This window comes from Oncorhynchus tshawytscha, linkage group LG30 (genome assembly GCF_018296145.1).
Source record: "Oncorhynchus tshawytscha isolate Ot180627B linkage group LG30, Otsh_v2.0, whole genome shotgun sequence".
NCBI classification, from domain to species: domain Eukaryota; kingdom Metazoa; phylum Chordata; class Actinopteri; order Salmoniformes; family Salmonidae; genus Oncorhynchus; species Oncorhynchus tshawytscha.
The window spans coordinates 19,007,605-19,026,389 of NC_056458.1; the positions used below are offsets into that span (position 1 = coordinate 19,007,605).

The 18,785-nt window shown below is 41.0% G+C and overlaps 1 protein-coding gene across 1 annotated transcript in view; it reads left to right on the plus strand.

Moving 5' to 3' along the window:
* Window positions 1–18,785, plus strand: part of LOC112229117 (calmodulin regulator protein PCP4) — a 36,932-nt gene that overhangs the window by 14,524 nt on the left and 3,623 nt on the right. Inside the window, exon 2 of the mRNA XM_024395001.2 lies at window positions 11,452–11,500. Within this exon, the coding sequence (XP_024250769.2) occupies window positions 11,452–11,500 (49 nt within the window). The remainder of the gene's footprint in view (window positions 1–11,451; window positions 11,501–18,785) is intronic.

The window sequence follows — 18,785 nt, forward strand, 5'->3', positions numbered from 1 at the left end:
CAAGAACCTGATGGTCACTCTGACAGAGTTCCAGAGTTCCTCTGTGGAGATGAGAGAACTTTCCAGAAGGACAACCATCTCAGCAGCACTCCACCAATCAGGCCTTTATGGTAGAGTGGCCAGTAAAAGGCACATGACAGCCCTCTTGGAGTCTGACCATGAGAAACAAAATTCTCTGGTCTGATGAAACCAAGATTGAACTCTTTGGCCTGAATGACAAACGTCACATCTGGAGGAAACCTGGCACCATCCCTACAGTGAAGCATGGTGGTGCAGCATCATGCTATGGGGATGTTTTTCAACGACAGGGACTGGGAGACTAGTCAGGATCGAGGGAAAGATGAACGGCGCAAAGTACAGAGAGATCCTTGATGAAAACCTGCTCCACAGCGCTCAGGACCTTAGACTGGGGTGGAGGTTCACATTCCAACAGGACAACGACCCTAAGCCAGAGCCTAGACTTGAACCTATAGAACATTGCTGGAGAACATTGCTGTGCAGCCACGCTCCCCATGCAACCTGACAAAGCTTGAGAGGATCTGCAGAGAAGAATTGGTGAAACTCCCCAAATACAGGTGTGCCAAGCTTATAGCATCATACCCAAGAAGACTCGAGGCTGTAATCGCTGCTAATGGTGCTTCAACAAAGTACTCAGTAAAGAATCTGAAAAAGCATGTAAATGTAAATAAAGTTTTTTTATTTGTAATAAATGCACATTTTTAATCTGTTTTTGCTTTGTCATTATTGAGTATTGTGTGTAGATTGTTTGAGGGGTAAAAATGATTTAATCCATTTTAGAATAAGGCTGTAACGTAGCAAAATGCGGAAAAGGTCAAGGGGTCTGAATACTTTCCGAATGCATTGTAGATAAGCTTAGGTGAGCACACTATACTTAGGTGGATACTATTTCAGTGTCCATGTATAGTACCAAATCACAGACAGCACTAGACAGCAGAAAACCCACTAAGCTTGAGTGAACGTGTCTGGCTACGCAACCGAACTATAGCTGTTATGGTCCAGTGTCTGAGTCACCCAGTGACACTGTCTCAGCAGCTGGTTCCATCCTTCCAGCACCATGCTTCCCTTCTGCTCCCACCTCTTTCCTATCCCTTTGAGCTCCTGAGTCCCTTCCCCTGCACTTCCCACCACACTGGGGTTGCTGAGGCTTTGTAACGTGTTGGTTGGGGCTGAGTTGCCGACATTGTTGTCTGTGGCCTAGTTCGCCTAGCGTCGCCTCCTCTCCTCCTTGTTGAATAGTTAATAGACACTCAGTGCAGTGTGGAGCCCCTCTGGAGAGATCAAGCTCACAGAAACACCCAAAATAGCCCTAGAAACGGCTACAAGGATATATCATTTATTTATTTGGCTAATTCAACCCCCCAATACTACCACGGCATCCTTTGATCACATCACTGTGGGATGTGAGAGCGTGCTTTATATAAATTATATTAATGGTTGAACATACAGTACATGTCTTTATCATTGAAGAGTAAGTGATGATCTGATCTATGTTTAGACTATAGCAGAGATCTGACTCAGTTTAATCATGAGAGATGAGATGAATACATTAACTAAAGATGCAGTCCGGGATCTTATGGCAGCCTCACCAAAAGTTTTGGTTCTGACTAGTTCTGACATTTAGAACGACTTAAAGATCAGTGCCAGAAGATCTGAGGGAACGACTGGGCACATACCTTAAAAGCCTATCAGACATATATTTGGGTACCAGGCCATGTAGTGGTTTAAAAATCAACAAAGCAATTTTTTAAATAAACTCTCAAACTAAAATGCAATGAGTAGAGGACACAGGTTGGCGTGACTTTGGGTGGCAATGCCAGGCAGGCATACAGGCTAAAGAGTCAGGCTGAAGGGCTGTGGAGTGCTGAGTGCAGACCTCTGGATGGCACCAGGTTAAACGCACTGCGCTGTTGTGTGTGCCAAGCTCTACATGGGGATATAGGACCAGACTGGGCTGGGCATGCCCAGGGGGATTACTGACACACCAGAACCACAGCTCTTTATGCTGTGTTATCTACCAGCTGTGAGAGCTGTGTGCTTACTATAGCCTATGACTCAACCATGTAATGAAAAACAAGCCTTTTGTGCTGAAAACATTATTACTACTATCACCATCATCACCATCGTCCCATTAGTTAATCTCCCTCTCCAGCTCCAACATATGGGGCTGGGAGCAGGCAAACATCTTGTCTTCTCTGGGGGGAGCGTGACGTGGCAAGCAGCCCCTCAGTCCAAGCTGTGCCCATGATGCCTGTCAGCTGGGAATTGACTGAACTGAATGAATGCCATGGACTCATTATCTTTTCACTTCCTGCAGTTACTGTGCCCACTCACAGTTTAACTGGCCATGTTACAGCCTGAGTCTCAGTGAAAGACTCTATGCGTTGGACTCAGTGGACCATGGCTGCTGTTGTTCCTCTTTCTTCTATCTCCTACTCCTAATGAGTGGCATTTCTGGAAATGTCTGTGCTGTGCTGCTTGGTGGCCCAGAAGGAGAATCTGTTGTTTTGGTTGTTTTTTAAATATTTTTAATCTGCCCCTTCACCCCTACTCTGCTCCACTACCTTTCAGGGATGCTGAGTGTTGATATTTAATATTTTTAGGACCACATCGGGAAAGAAAAGGGCTGTGTGCTTACAACTGAATGTATTCATATACCAAGCTTATGCGACAGGGAAAAGTGTAGAGTGCATACAGTAAAACATGCTCTAACTATTTATCTTTTTCTACCCCTTCTTTTAACCTTTATTTGTCCTCTCATTTTAATGTGCAAAAGGTGTCACAGTGTAAAAGCTTTGTTAGACTGGCTCTTGGTGCTGTATTCCTAAGTGTTTCGCCGTAGCACCTTTCATTCATTACTCTGATGGGGGGGTCCTCCAGTCATGACTCTCTGTGTCCTAGGCTTTCATGTCATGAACATCTCTATCAGTGAAGATGAGATGAGGTGGAGACAAGGTCATTCTTTATGATAGGTATGTTGGTTAATGCAGTTAAACACAGTGGAGGTGAGAGGAGGGGGGGAGTAGAGGGACAAAAGAGGAGGAGAGGAGAGCAGATAGAAGAGGAAGAGAGCAGTGGAGGGTGTGTGCGTGTGGATGCTGGGTCTACCAGGGACAGGGTTTCAGGTGCTGGTCTCTCCTCAGTACCAAACTGCCAGTGCATGCATTTTAATTTAAGCCCTCCCCCATGAGACAAAATGCTAATAGCACTCAAATGTTTGTAAGGATTGTGTCAATGTCTCCTCTCGTATTGTGGTGAGACTCTTGCCAGTCACAAATTCATTTGTGTGGTTATTTGATTCTTGGCTAGAAAATGCAAAAGCTGCTATTTTGCATGATTTTCACACAAAAAGAAACGGCAGTTTGTCTTACCAAACCCCGAAGAACCAAACATTCAGGATCCCCTGCTTTCTCTCCACTTTGATGGAACATGTCACAAAACGTTTTCCTGCTTACAAGTTCAGGCTGCCAGTCTCTTTTCTCATGCCTCCTTTATTGATGGACTAATGATGCCAATTCACAGAGGTACAACAAAGAAACAACCACAAAAGAACCCAACTGACCAGGTTGGTATGTTAAAGGTGAATTTACCCTGGTTCTGCCACGGCATATAGTCAATACTATATTAACATTACATTTGTATCATAAACCAGAGAACTTGAGTTAGCATTAAAAAATGTATATGGTAAAAGTAGCATACCATTTTTTTGGGATGAACAGTGTAGTTCAGTGTCTGAGTGTGTCTCTGGTGTAGAGACACACAAGTGCTGAGAACTGAAGCTACATATTGTTACACCAGATAATGTGATTTACCCAAAGATTTTTTTTTTTTGCTGACATCTTGTCTATTTCAAGTCTTCTCTCATTGATTGAGACAGGTCAGTGACCAACCCAATGTGCTGCATGTCATGATGACAGATACCTGTCTCGATCAAGGAGTGAGAAGACTTCAAATAGACACAATGGCGGCACACATATTGTTGGATAACTTTATGAACCAAAAAAGGTTTTATTTTAATAATGGAGCTTTTTCTAAATTCAAACGGACCCCCTGCAACTGGACACAGACATTTTATGAGACTCCTGTTTCCCTGAATCGAGGACGAAGAAGGCATCACTATGGTTGGTCAAATTCTCTGTGTTACACCAAACAGTACCTATCCTGTAACTGCCAGTATTGGATACGTTAAATATGGTTAAATGACATTATCTGGTGTAACAATCTGTTGCTAAAATAACTGGTGATCCACCGATGATGGGAGAGGTGGTCATTATGAAATGGCCATTCCAAAGAAACATACAGTAAATTCAAGGAATATTTGTATATCTGTGGGGGGAGTGTTGTCATGATCAAACTGCCATTCAGCTCCTCATGAGTCATCTGCTTGAAATCGAGCATAATGTATAATCCTTCGAGAGGGATACAGTTCTGCTACAATGACACACGCAATTGGAATTCTGTTTTTGTATGTAGAATCCACTACAGGAAGAAGCCCAGGCACTTTGTATTTTCTGTAAGACAATAAACAATGATACTCTATTGTACAGTTTGAAAAACAGTTGAACTGTGCCAGCATAACATCAACATTAGGGTAGACTAGAGGAACATGCATGCATATGCACAGGCACAGAGATTACATTCACAGTATCTAGCCTGAAATAATGAAATATGACATTCAAACCTTGCACAGTGACCATACTGTACAAATGGTAGGTAGGCAGACAATATTGACCTGCAGCCATGTCTATCAGGCATGCTTAGGCAAATATTTTTTATTGTAAAACCAGCTTCAGTTTCAGAGATTTACAACAGTAAATGGTTGTATTATTGTTTATCCTTACTGTTTGCTAGTTAACTTAGCTAGCTATCTTGCATCATGCCTAACATTTTGTGAGATTAAAGGGGAAAACACTCAGTTCTGCCTCCAGGACAAGACCTGCTAGGGGGAAAAAAACAGGGAAAAGAAGTCAGAGGGTGTATGAGGATGTATTTGGTTGTGTGCCCACTTAAAGGGATTGTAGTGGTTCCTGGTACAGAATCCAGAATTTACCCCTACAGTAGTAGAGTGGCTCAGATAGGGACTGCGCCCCACATGTAACCCTATTTATTCTGGACAACAGAGTGACACTCTTCACTTCATCTGACAGCGGCCCACACTTCGTTGCGCCTGTGTTTGGTATAATGAAATGGTAATGTGTGGAAAGCCGCCACAACACAATGAGTATGTGATCCATAATTATGTACTACATAGAATACATAATGAGGATTTGAATGGTTTGTTGATGATGTTGCTGGCAGGACTTTGACAAAAGCTGGCATGAGCGAGGGAACAATAATCATCAAGGAGCTAAGCTGAAGTGAAAGAAGAGAATGTGAAAATCAAGGGGCCGTGACAAATGTTTCATTTGAAATTTAATCATGGCGTCTAAATGCACATTTAAAAAAAATATATATTTTTACATTTATTAGGTGCTGTTTAACAAAAATAGAGCTGAAAGAGAGAGAGATAAGAGCCTCACTGGAGATAAATACATATAGAAGAAAGAGGAATAATGTGGGGAAAATGTGCCCGTCTGTTCAGAGTAATCCTCCTGAACGTTATGACCAGCCTGGTTATGTAAGTTCTAACCGTATCCAGGCAGATAGAGGGGGAGGAGGAAGGATGGGAGGGAGGGAGGGAGGGAGTAGAGATTGGGGCATGCTCAAAGAGCTGATGCAATCCTGGATCCGGGATTCACCTCAAACTGATGTAGAGTAAGAGAAACCCTCCTTTATTGTTTTCATCACAGCCGCTCCCTATAACATCTGTTGGCCGCTGGTTGCATGTGATTAAAGAGAAAACAAACAAACTATTACAGGGTCAGCAATGACAATGAGCAACAACGGGATTAGAGCAGATTAGATAGCGATGACTGTTTCTTCATTAACCTCTGTAACCACTCTATACGTGTTGAGCAGCTCTACTGTAAATCACAACAGCACAGTGGAAAAAGCAATAAAAGCATCCTCCCCTCTCCAGTTGTGAAATGTGACTGACCGGCTCGATTCGGTCTTGTGTAGCAAAACATGAAATTGTGTTTTTTACTTTGGATAAAAGTACAGACAAAATTATATACAGTTGAAGTCAGAAGTTTACATACACCTTAGCCAACTACATTTAAACTCAGTTTTTCATAATTCTTGACATTTAATCCTAGTAAAAATCAGTTAGGATCACCACTTTATTTTATGAATGTGAAATGTCAAGAATATTTGAAGAGAGAATTATTTATTTCAGCATTTATTTATTTCATCACATTCCCAGTGGGTCAGAAGTTTACATACACTCAATTAGTATTTGGTAGCATTGCCTTTAAGTCGTTTAACTTGGGTCAAAGGTTTCAGGTAGCTTTCCACAAGCTTCCCACAATAAGTTGGGTGAATTTTGGCCCGTTCCTCCTGACAGAGCTGGTGTAACTGAGTCAGGTTTGAAGGCCTCATTGCTCGCACACCCTTTTTCAGTTCTACGCACACATTTTTTATTGGATTGAGGTCAGGGCTTTGTGATGGCCACTCCAATAACTTGACTTTGTTATGCTTTTTGCCTTAACTTTAGAAGTATGCTTGGGGTCATTGTCCATTTGGAAGACCCATTTGCGACCAAGCTTTAACTTCCTGACTGATGTCTTGAGATGTTGCTTCAATACGTCCACATATTTTCCCCTCCTCATGATGCCATCTATTTTGTGAAGTGCACCAGTCCCTCCTGCAGAGAAGCACCCCCACAACATGATGCTGCCACCCCCGTGCTTCACGGTTGGGATGGTGTTCTTCGGCTTGCAAGCCTCCCCCTTTTTCCTCCAAACATAACGATGATCATTATGGCCAAACAGTTCTATTTTTGTTTCATCAGACCAGAGGGCATTTCTCCAAAATGTACCATCTTTGTCCCCATGTACAGTTGCAAACCGTAGTCTGGCTTTTTTTATGGCAGTTTTGGAGTAGTGGCTTCTTCCTTGCTGAGCAGCCTTTCAGGTTATGTCGATATAGGACTCGTTTTACTGTTAATATAGATACTTTTGTACCTGTTTCCTCCAGCATCTTCACAAGGTCCTTTGCTGTTGTTCTGGGATTGATTTGCACTTTTCGCACCAAAGTATGTTCATCTCTAGGAGACAGAACGCGTCTCCTTCTTGAGCAGTATGACAGCTGCGTGGTCCCATGGTGTTTATACTTGCATACTATTGTTTGTACAGATGAACCTGGTACCTTCAGGCATTTGGAAATTGCTCCCAAGGATGAACCAGACTTGTGGATCTCTACAATTTTGTTTCTGGGTCTTGGCTGATTTTCTTTTGATTTTCCCATGATGTCAAGCAAAGAGGCACTGAGTTTGAAGGTAGGCCTTGAAATACATCCACAGGTACACCTCCAATTGACTCAAATAATGTCAATTAGCCTATCAGAAGCTTCTAAAGCCATGACATCATTTTCTGGAATTTTCCAAGCTGTTTAGAGGCACATTCAACTTGGTGTATGTAAACTTCTGACCCACTGGAATTGTGATTAAGTGAAATCTGTCTGTTGTTAACAATTGTTGGAAAAATGACTTGTGTAATGCACAAAGTAGATGTCCTAACCGACTTGCCAAAAGTATAGTTTGTTAACAAGAAATTTGTGGAGTGGTTGAAAAACAAGTTTTAATGACTCCAACCTAAGTGTATGTAAACTTCCACCTTCAACTGTATCATACACTACAGTTGAGGAGACAATGGGAAAGTAATTCCGCTTTGAATGTTGATAAATTTGCTACCCCGCGTTTGAGAAAATGGCCCTTGAATGATTTGGTTCACCTACTGGACAGCTCTTCTTTGGCTACACCCATTCATCATGGTTCATATCCTCTTAAGCCATAGCCCCACCCATCTCTTTAATGATTCACATGTGAGGTCATGTGCTAAACAGTGAGTACTGTAGTGTACTAAACAACCAAAGATTAAGACTAAAGGCTGGTTTATACTACGTCTATCGACATGTCTGTAGACAGTTGTTGCAGTGACATCATGAACATTCTATTGTCGTCCGACAGCAAACTTGTCATTGTCTTTATGAAAAAGTTTAAGTACAAAAATCAGCAGCTTGTTGGTCCAAAGTAGCATAACTGGTCTATTTTAACACCAATAAACCCATCCGTTTAAAAACAAATGTATACATTTTTCAATCTAGCAAAGCAACTTTCTAAACAATGTTTTGGGTAAATGCTAGCTTGTTAGCTAGCTAGCTAACATTAAGTTAGTTGGCTAGCCAGTGTTGTGGAATGATCAGAATTAGTTGGGTAACATAGATAAGATGTTTTATTTTCATGATATGCTTATGAGTTATTTCTCATAAGAATGTATTTTGTTGTACTATAGTGGTGGCCATTGGCAGTTATCTGTTCTATGTCAAGACTAAGTTGCATGGGCCGCAGAGAGGGGAGAGGTCAAAGGGTCATCATGTGTAAACATATCTTTTCTGTGTGCCAGTGACTCCCTACTTTTCTCATCGGGGAAAGGAGGGTGGCAGTGTCTGGAATCATTCTATGCTCCCTCTTTGTTGACCTATAGGGTCACTCTCCTCTCCGTGAGTTTGTCCAGGATTGGTTGTATTTAGAATTGGTTCTATCTAAATGACAATTTGATATATATCATAGGGTGGGGGTAATGTCTTGGTACCATTTTGTACCAAGGACGAGATAAGAGCTTTGTTTAGGAGACCAAACTGAAGGATAATTTATAGCCCACTCTGTCTGACTAGGGGATATTCTCTCTGAAGTAAGGTTTTTTCTTTGTGTAAGTTCCTAAGACCTGTGTTTTGTCATGTCGTCTAGGAGGGGGTGGATCTTTGCTATAAATCAAATCAAAATCAAATCAAATTTATTTATATAGCCCTTCGTACATCAGCTGATATCTCAAAGTGCTGTACAGAAACCCAGCCTAAAACCCCAAACAGCAAGCAATGCAGGTGTAGAAGCACGGTGGCTAGGAAAAACTCCCTAGAAAGGCCAAAACCTAGGAAGAAACCTAGAGAGGAACCAGGCTATGTGGGGTGGCCAGTCCTCTTCTGGCTGTGCCGGGTGGAGATTATAACAGAACATGGCCAGGATGTTCAAATGTTCATAAATGACCAGCATGGTCGTATAATAATAAGGCAGAACAGTTGAAACTGGAGCAGCAGCACGGTCAGGTGGACTGGGGACAGCAAGGAGTCATCATGTCAGGTAGTCCTGGGGCATGGTCCTAGGGCTCAGGTCAGTTGAAACTGGAGCAGCAGCACGGCCAGGTGGACTGGGGACAGCAAGGAGTCATCATGTCAGGTAGTCCTGGGGCATGGTCCTAGGGCTCAGGTCCTCCGAGAGAGAGAGAGAGAGAGAGAGAGAGAGAAAGAGAGAATTAGAGAACGCACACTTAGATTCACACAGGACACCGAATAGGACAGGAGAGGTACTCCAGATATAACAAACTGACCCTAGTCCCCCGACACATTAACTACTGCAGCATAAATACTGGAGGCTGAGACAGGAGGGGTCAGGAGACACTGTGGCCCCATCCGAGGACACCCCCAGACAGGGCCAAACAGGAAGGATATAAAGGATCCCATTTGCCATTATGTAGGGACTCTCAACTTTTCATTAGAGATACTGAACTGTTGAAAGTCAAAATGCTATTGCAAAAGCTTAATTATTATTAAAGGTGAAGATTAAGCATAACTCTGACTCGTGTGTGATTTGCTCTCTCATCAGTTGGTAATTAAGTAAATTTCCACGACACCAGTTCAAATAATTACCATATCATATAGCTGACAGCGTCTGAACTTCAGCTAATTTATATTCATTATTACCGGAAAATAAACTCACAACAAGAACCTTATTTACAAGTGATTTGCGAGCTAATTGGTTCTGCGTGTGACTAAATAAAGGCAGGGCATTCTACTGGAGAACTTGGACAGTGTCTCGTTGGCCTAACGTCATATCCTAATTTGACTTTGGTGTTGTTCTTCACATTATCGTCTCTGGTAAACACACACTATATTAAATCAAATCAACATTTATTTGTCACATGCACAGGATACAGAAGGTGTAAACTTGCATAGTGGAGTCTTTTGTTTAGACATGTAGTTAGCTAAACAATTAACCATAATCCCAACTCATATAGTTACTACCCTGCATGAATCTACATGTAGTTAAAACTAACCAACTAGGTTCAATGTTAGCTAGCTAGCTAACATTAGGCTATACATAGGAATGCAAATGCACTGGGCATTCCACTGATTTCAAAACTCGGTCCTCCAGAAAGTGCAGAGCCTTAGCAACAATATTATATGAATAATATTACTACATATCATAGACTAGCTAACAGCTCGCTTTAACTTACAATGATAACGACTTTCTGACTAAATTGGAAATGTATAACATCTGAAAATGTACTTAGACTCTCTTAGCTAGGCTCTCTTACCCATATACATGGATGAACCCTTCTCCCTCTCTGTCATGGATGCCATGGTTGTCCATAGTTTGAAGATGTAATCCGGAGACAGGTGTTTTATACAACAGCCTGTGTTCTCTTTTTGACTCCCTCAGCATTTGCAATCAAATGTCTGAATTTTCTCCGTAGCTATCATACTCTGCTTCCACGGGGCATTCCACTGATTTCAAACCTCGGTCCTCCAGTAAGTGGAGAGCCTGAGCAAAATTTTTGCAGTTATTCGCGATATCTTTCAAAACTGAGCAGCTCATGTTACAGACAGGAAGAGACTGGAAGATAGAAAAGTGGAGAGAGAAAGAGGGGGAGAGGAAAACAGAGATGAAACAGAGAAATGGAGTGAGGGGGAAAGGACAAGAGATTGAGAGAGTAGGGGGGTGTTAGTAGCATCACCATAGGGTGGTAGTAGCCAATGGTGAGCCACAGTATCAATCTCAGACCATGTGACAGAATATAACACAGACAGATGAGACCCAACAAGGAAGCTATCTCAACACCCCAGTGAATCTTTGTGATTTTTTCCCCCCACACTAACAGTAAGACAGATGGCAAAGCCTTGAAATTATTTTTCCTTCCTCTGGCTTCTATATGAGAACTGAGGACATTTTTGTTGTTTTCTCTTCTCAGCAGCCTGCCTAACATCAAAGCTGAGCGGCTGTGTTTGAAATTCATTGAAAGCCATGGATTAATAATTCAGGTAGTGATGTGCAGGATGGGGAGGGTGTTCCTCCACAGAGCAGAAGTATCTGCTGCTCAGCTGCTACTGTAGAACATACTCTTTCTCATATACGGTAGTTGAAGCTCACGCATGTATGTGCTTGATTCCCACTTTTGAACCAGCTACCTTCTGGCTACTGGTCTACTTCAAAGTTTTGCCCTTTATGTAAAATATTGAAGGAGGAATGTTGATCACTTTCTTTATCTTTCTTTGCAGAGACCAGGATCTGGAGCCATGAGTGGAAACAGCAAACCTTCTGGACAAGGTGGGTAAAGGATTTATATAGGACAAATATTACAAAATACACAACATACTGTACAACCATACATCACGTAGATCTACTGTACTGTATAACTACTGTCCTGCTTTCAGAAATTGTCTTGTGAAATTCATGACTGAAAACTCCATCCATGTTGGTACATATGAACACATAGAGTGAGAGTCCACCGTCTCCACTTCTACTCATGGAGAACTTAATGTCCAAAAACTGAGAAGCAGAGATGTCTCAGAACTTGACAGATAATGTCTTGACTAGATCTCTTTTGTGTTTTTTAAATGAAAGAAAAGACGCCATGATTAAATAATAAATAGTCTTTTGATCTACCTTGGGCACATTCAAGCCTGGGATTCACAGAAATAATTACTTTCAAAACTAGGGCATGGTATTGTTGTCATGATAATGTCATTCAAATCCCTGGAGTTTGAGACAGCAAAATTAGGCTTGCAGGATACTTGGTAGGATACTCTGATATCCAGAAATGACATTAAATGTAGAATTCAGCTATCCGGGTAAAGCAAATGTGACTAGATGAGAAATTGAATTGAAAGTCACACTTCAAATAGATTTTGGACCAAATTTTGGACTTGCATTTTTCTCATTACCTCTGAAGTTTAAGTTTACAATAATGTAGATTAGATAAATGTGATTATTTTAGCCATATATATTATATATAACTTTCTGATAGGAGTATAGGGTTGAAAAACTCCAAAGAAATGTATAAACTGTATGTGAAGTCCCATACATACTATCCATCAGCTGTGCCAAAAGTGTCTTTACTGATTGAATAATCTATCCAGTTACCATAGTTGTAGTCGATTGAATGTGTGACTTTGATTGAGTACATTTATTTGGCATTTGTCAAGTTCTACTTTCTTTGTTTTAACTGTTTAAATGTTTTAGTAACCTGAGCAACTAGAATTGTCCCACTATGGTCATATTTCAATGCCTACATTTAAGTTGAGAGAACACATTTACCATAGGGAATTACATTGACTATGTTTTATTGTAGTCCAATGCAAGTTACATCAAACTTGGTGGATTATATACGTGGTAGTGAGGATTTCACGTAGTCTGGATTGCAGCTATACCCCTCTATACTGAATGATCTCCCCTAGGTGTTCTGAGACTAGACCTTCATCAATCATTGTCCCAGTGTCCCTGAGCAGCATAAATCTCAGTCACCAGCTCCAACCAGTGGCATCAGTTCAGCTAAACCTAGGGTATGGCAAAGTGGTGTGTGAATTCCAAGGCTTGAAGCTCATTAACTGCATTTCTACACAAGTCAAACAAAACAGCGAAAACAAACAAGAAAAAAAATACCAATAATGACTCCAGCCATCAATTTTCACAGCAATATTAGGTTTAGAAGTGTGTGTAACAGCATATATAATGTCAACCACTACTTATCTTCATCATAAATTGACTCATTTACTTGTGTAATGGTGCATACAGTGCAGCGTGAAATAGATGCATAATACACGCTATCAAGTCATAACAGGGACGACTTCAAATGCCGACATCCATTTTAGGCTATATGACTGGAGACATAAGCAACATATTTTTTAATATGAAATTAGAAGCCTACTCTGCTGACACTGACAACCCACTGGGCACACACTGGTTGAATCAACGTAATTTCAAGGAAATTACGTTGAACCAACATGGAATAGTCGTTGACTTGACGTCTGTGCCCAGTGGGAAACAAATCAGTAAAAATGAATTACGAAAAGGGGAGACACAAATTGTACATTACATCCATCATTATTTTTGTTTAACTAGGCAAGTCAGTTAAGAACAAATTATTATTTACAATGACTGCCTACCCCGGCCAAACCTGGGCTAATTGTGCGTCGCCCTATGGTACTCCCAATCACAGCCGGATGTGAACCAGAGACTGCAGTGATGTCTCTTGCACTGAGATGCAGTGCCTTAGACCACTGCACCACTCGGGAGCCCATCTAGCCTGGAGGAGGAAATTATTGTCACCCCAAAAAACCCTTCCAGTGGTACTGATCCAAGGACGCACACTCACTGAGGATATGGCTGATGCTCTCCGCTGGTGACGAGGATGAACGCTGCCATTCATTGTAGCCATTGGCGCTCTGTAGAGTTGCTGTTTTCTCGTGTTAATTAACTTGTGACATTCTTGAACTACTAATTTTACTAATAAAGGCAGCTTTAATAAACAAATATGATAGTCAATTTAAAAAAGGTTAAGGGTACAAGACTGTGTACATATCTGGCTGTGTTGGCAATATCACTACATATCCCATCGAGCCAAGCGGGGAGAGGTCACATTTCCAAGACCAGTCAGAAGCTTCCAGCTAACCCTAAGCCAATGAGTCTCAAAACTGAACTTGAATCTGTGTTAAGTAGTAATGATATCCTTCGCCACCGGTGTGTTACGACATGACAGATAACTCAAACCAGTCATGACTATTCAACAAATCAATCAATCATTTTCTGGTTTCTTTCCAGTGAATTTCTTAGTTACATGATTGTATAACTACATGAAACAAAGATAAATATTTAAGGAGAGCGAATCGATATATACAATTCTGAAATCAGCTGTAACTATCAATAGTAAAACAACGATTAAAAAAATGTTTGAATGAACCTGAATCCATAAAATGAATGGTGAAGTCTATTTCAGACACGAAGACTCCTCCTCACCACTCTATAAGATAAGCTACTGTTCGCTCAATTGGGAGTTGAGAACTAGAGACAGATTAGAGTCGTTTGTCTTCTCTTTTCAGCAATAGCCATTTGCTTTCTAAACTATGCTTTTCCTACAATTGTATGTTGAAATATTGGATAGGCATATTTAACCGCTTTTCACTGACCGCTGCAACTCAACAATCTGCAATTTGGTAGACGATTTTCCTTGCTCACTGGGGAAAAAACTGCCTCTCCAAATTCGCTCCGTTCATTAAAATCACAATTTAACCAACACCCATATATTTTTGTGACTGCCTGGACCTCCCATTTGCTTTTGAAGTATTGAAACCAAATGAAAAGTATTTGAATTAACATGAAAAGGTGAATGTAAGAAGCGCACATCTTTTCAAATAGGCATGACATTTTAAACAGCATATAAACACACTAAATAGGTCAGGAGCCAGACAGGGATACATTTATTTCCATTACATTATTTTTGTCTTCGAAGGTCATCAAGAAATTCCATCTAAACCTAAATGTATGTTGTCCATTTTGTATGCGTTCACATTCACAACTATGTTCAATGTAAAATGCATATGTCATGTCTTGTAAAGGAATGGCTCTTTCGGTATAAAAAACACATAGTAGATGCATGTGAATGGAGAATGACATACAGATGTGGGCTCTTAATTCGATCACACTTTTGTTGCTGAGTATTTTCCTGTGCCGTAGGAAATACAGATGAGCTTCATGATATGCATAGATTCACTGAAAACCACACGGTTATAGTAACAGTTTTGCACTTGTCATGTAGCCTAATTTTGGCCAGCTATTAGCTTATCCACCGATCAAGCAATATTATGGACTAAATTTTCAAATCCTGTTGCTGCAGATTATTTTGCTGCTACAATACTGGTTAAATTAAGATCCTATACCTGTATACTATTTTTCTTGCATTACTATTATTTAAATAAAAAAATACCTGTAAACTATTGCATCCTTCTGATGTTGGAATCAGACCTGGTAATTGAACCCATATCACTGAAATTGGACCCACTATTGCTTGTTAGGTCACACAGTCACATCACATATCCAATTCTGTATCTAGCATGGGGACTGACTTGAACCCACTTCGTCTTTGCTGGCATGTTGGGTATGATTATCTGTTTATTAAAGAAACGTATATCATTACCTTTGTAAGTAAATTAACAATTTTATATTCTGATGTATACTCATTTGTCACGATCGTTGGAATAAATGGACCAAGGCGCAGCATGCGTAGAGTTCCACATGTTTTATTAAATGAAACTCACCAAAAACAATACAGAACAAACTAAACGTGAAGTAAATGCAGTGTTCACAGGCACTACACAAAAACAAGATCCCACAAAAAAAATGTGGGAAAAGGCTGCCTAAATATGATCCCCAATCAGAGACAATGATAGACAGCTGCCTCTGATTGGGAACCATACCAGGCCAACATAGAAATAAAAAAACTAGACTACCCACCCTAGTCACACCCCGACCTAACCAAAATAGAGAATAAAAAGGATCTCAGGACATGACATCATTACCGTACATGTATTTTGTCTCCTGAATTAAAAGGGGCAATGCATGATTAATGAAAGGGGAGTTAGACAATTAAATCCTCCTGGATAAATAGAGAACTTGACAGCATGTACAGTATATGTATGAGAGATTAGAATGGCTTGCCTTGCCTCATATTTGACAGTTTATCCCCTGATTTAAAGTCTTTGTTGTTGTAATGCCCCCTGCCCTGTGTATATGTTCGTAAAAGGTTGCTTCTTAAACATAATCTATTGAATTGAATTCAAATCACTAATTTCTATAGATTAAGGCACGTTCTAAAGCTGTTAACAAAAGACCAAGGTTAAACCCTGCTGAAATAAAATATACAATCTGAAGAAAAAGCAGGCAGACATCTTGGGATAATCCACATTGTTCTAAGGGAGGCAGCAGAATACTGTTGGTGATACTGATTCTTAGTGTTGGTGATAAAGGTCTTCAGTTACTTTCCTAGGAAGACTAATAATGCACGCCAGAGGTGAGGTTAATTCCATTTATAAAAAAAATTCAGTCAATTCATGAATTGAAAACAGTAAAAAAAAAAATGATGCAAGGATGAAATGGAGTGACCCCAATTGTGGTAGATACACCCATTCAGTTTGACTCCCCAGATGCTCTACGCTATAATGGTGCCGGAGGGGAAGGCTGCTGTTTTACGGGCTCCTTACCAACTATCCTATTGTGTTTGTTTTTTCGCATTGTTTGAAAACTAATTTTGTACATAATGTTGCTGCTACTGTCTCTTTTGACCGAAAAGCGCTTCTGGACATTAGAACAGTGATTAGTCAAGTCGAACTGGTCAAAGTTTTTTTCTTTAATGAGTAAAACGAGAAGGATATACTGCCTTGTCGAGACAAGTCCCAAAAGGGGGAGGAGGTCAGGGTGCCTTGTAAGAATTCACTGAGGATTAGGTAAACCACCACTACCCTCCGTATTACTGGCCAACGTGCAATCATTGGGGGAAAAACTGGACTATCTACGATTAAGACTACCCGACCAACGGGTCATTAAATACTGTAATATCTTATGTTTCAACGAGACGTGGCTGAACGACGACATGGACAATATAGAGCTGGCTGACTTCTCCGTGCATTGTCTGGACAGATCAGCTACGTCTGGTAAGACGAGGGACGGGGGTGTGTGTCTATTTGTCAATAACTGCTGGTGTGCGATGTCTAATATTAAAGAAGTCTTGAGGTATTGCTCGCCTGAGTTAGAATACCTCATGATAAGCTGTAGACCACACTATCTACCAAGACAGTTCTCATCTACTGTATATTATTCATAGCAGTCTATTTACCACCACAAACCAATGCTGGCACTAAGACCAAAAGCGGCGCTCCTAGTGGCTAGGGACTTTAATGCAGGCAAACTTAAATTCATTTTTACCTAATTTCTACCAGCATGTCAGAGTATAAAAAAACTCTAGACCACCTTTACTCCACACACAGAGACGCATACAAAGCTCTCCCTTGCCCTAAATGAGACAATTCTAACCTTCTATTCTATTCTTCTGATGCTTGCTTACAAGCAAAAACAAAAGCAGGAAGTACCAGTGACTCGCTCATTACGGAAGTGGTCAGATGACGCGGATGCTACCCTACAGGGCTGTTTTGCTAGCACAGACTGGAATATGTTCCGTGATTCATCCAATGGCATTGAGGAGTATACCACCTCAGTCACTGGCTTCATCAAGTGCATCGACGACGTCATCCCCACAGTGACCGTACGTACATTTCCCAACCAGAAGCCATGGATTACAGGCAACATCCACACCGAGCTCAAGGCTAGAGCTGCCACATTCAAGGAGCTTATAAGAAATCCCACTATGCCTTCAGAAAAACCATCAAACAGGCAAATTGTCAATACTAGACTAAGATTGAATCCTACAACACTGGCTCTGACGCTCGTCGGATGTCAGACCCTGAGACTAAACACCTCCCCCTGCTTCTGGATCCTGGACTTCCTGATGGGCCGTCCACAGGTGGTAAGGGTAGTCAACAACACATCTGCCACGCTGATCTTCAACACTGGGGCCCCTCAGGGGTGCTTATTCCTAAACGATATCATAACCGCCATCGACAATACTGTGCAGCTGTATTCATTGACCTGGCCAAGGCTTTCGACTCAGACAATCACCGCATTCTTATCGGCAGACTCAACAGCCTTGGTTTGTCAAATGACTGCCTCGCCTGGTTCACCAACTACTTCTCAGACAGAGTTCAGTGTGTCAAATCGGAGGGCCTGTTGTCCGGACCTCTGGCAGTCTCTATGGGGGTGCCACAGGGTTCAATTCTCTGGCCGACACTTTTTCTCTGTATACATCAATGATGTCGCTCTTGCTGCTGGTGATTCTCTGATCCACCTCTACGCAGACAACACCATTCTGTATAATTCTGGCCCTTCTTTGGACACTGTGTTAACTTCCTATGGCTAGCAGCACCCCTCGACAACATTCCGCTGAAAAGGCAGTGCGCAAAATTCTAAAATATTTTTTAGAAATATGTAACTTTCATACATTAACAAGTGCAATACACCAAATGAAAAACTTCTTGTTAATCTACCCATCGTGTCCGATTTCAAAAAGGCTTTACAGCGAAAGCACAACATGATTTTGTGACTTGGCTCTGACCTAACATAAACACACACAGCCATTTTTTCAGCCAAAGAGAGGAGTCACAAAAAGCAGAAATATAGATAAATTTAATCACTAACCTTCATCAGATGACACTCATAGGACATCATGTTACACAATACATGTATGTTTTGTTCGATAAAGTGCATATTTATATCCAAAAATTTCAAAAATCTTACATTGGCGCGTTACGTTCAGTAATGTTTTGCTTCCAAAACATCCAGTGATTTTGCAGAGAGCCACATCAATTGACAGAAATACTCATAATAAACATTGATAAAAGATACAACTGTTATTCACAGAATTAAAGATATACTTCTCCCTAATGCACCCGCTGTGTCAGATTTCAAAAAAACTTTACGGAAAAAGCAAACCATGCAATAATCTGAG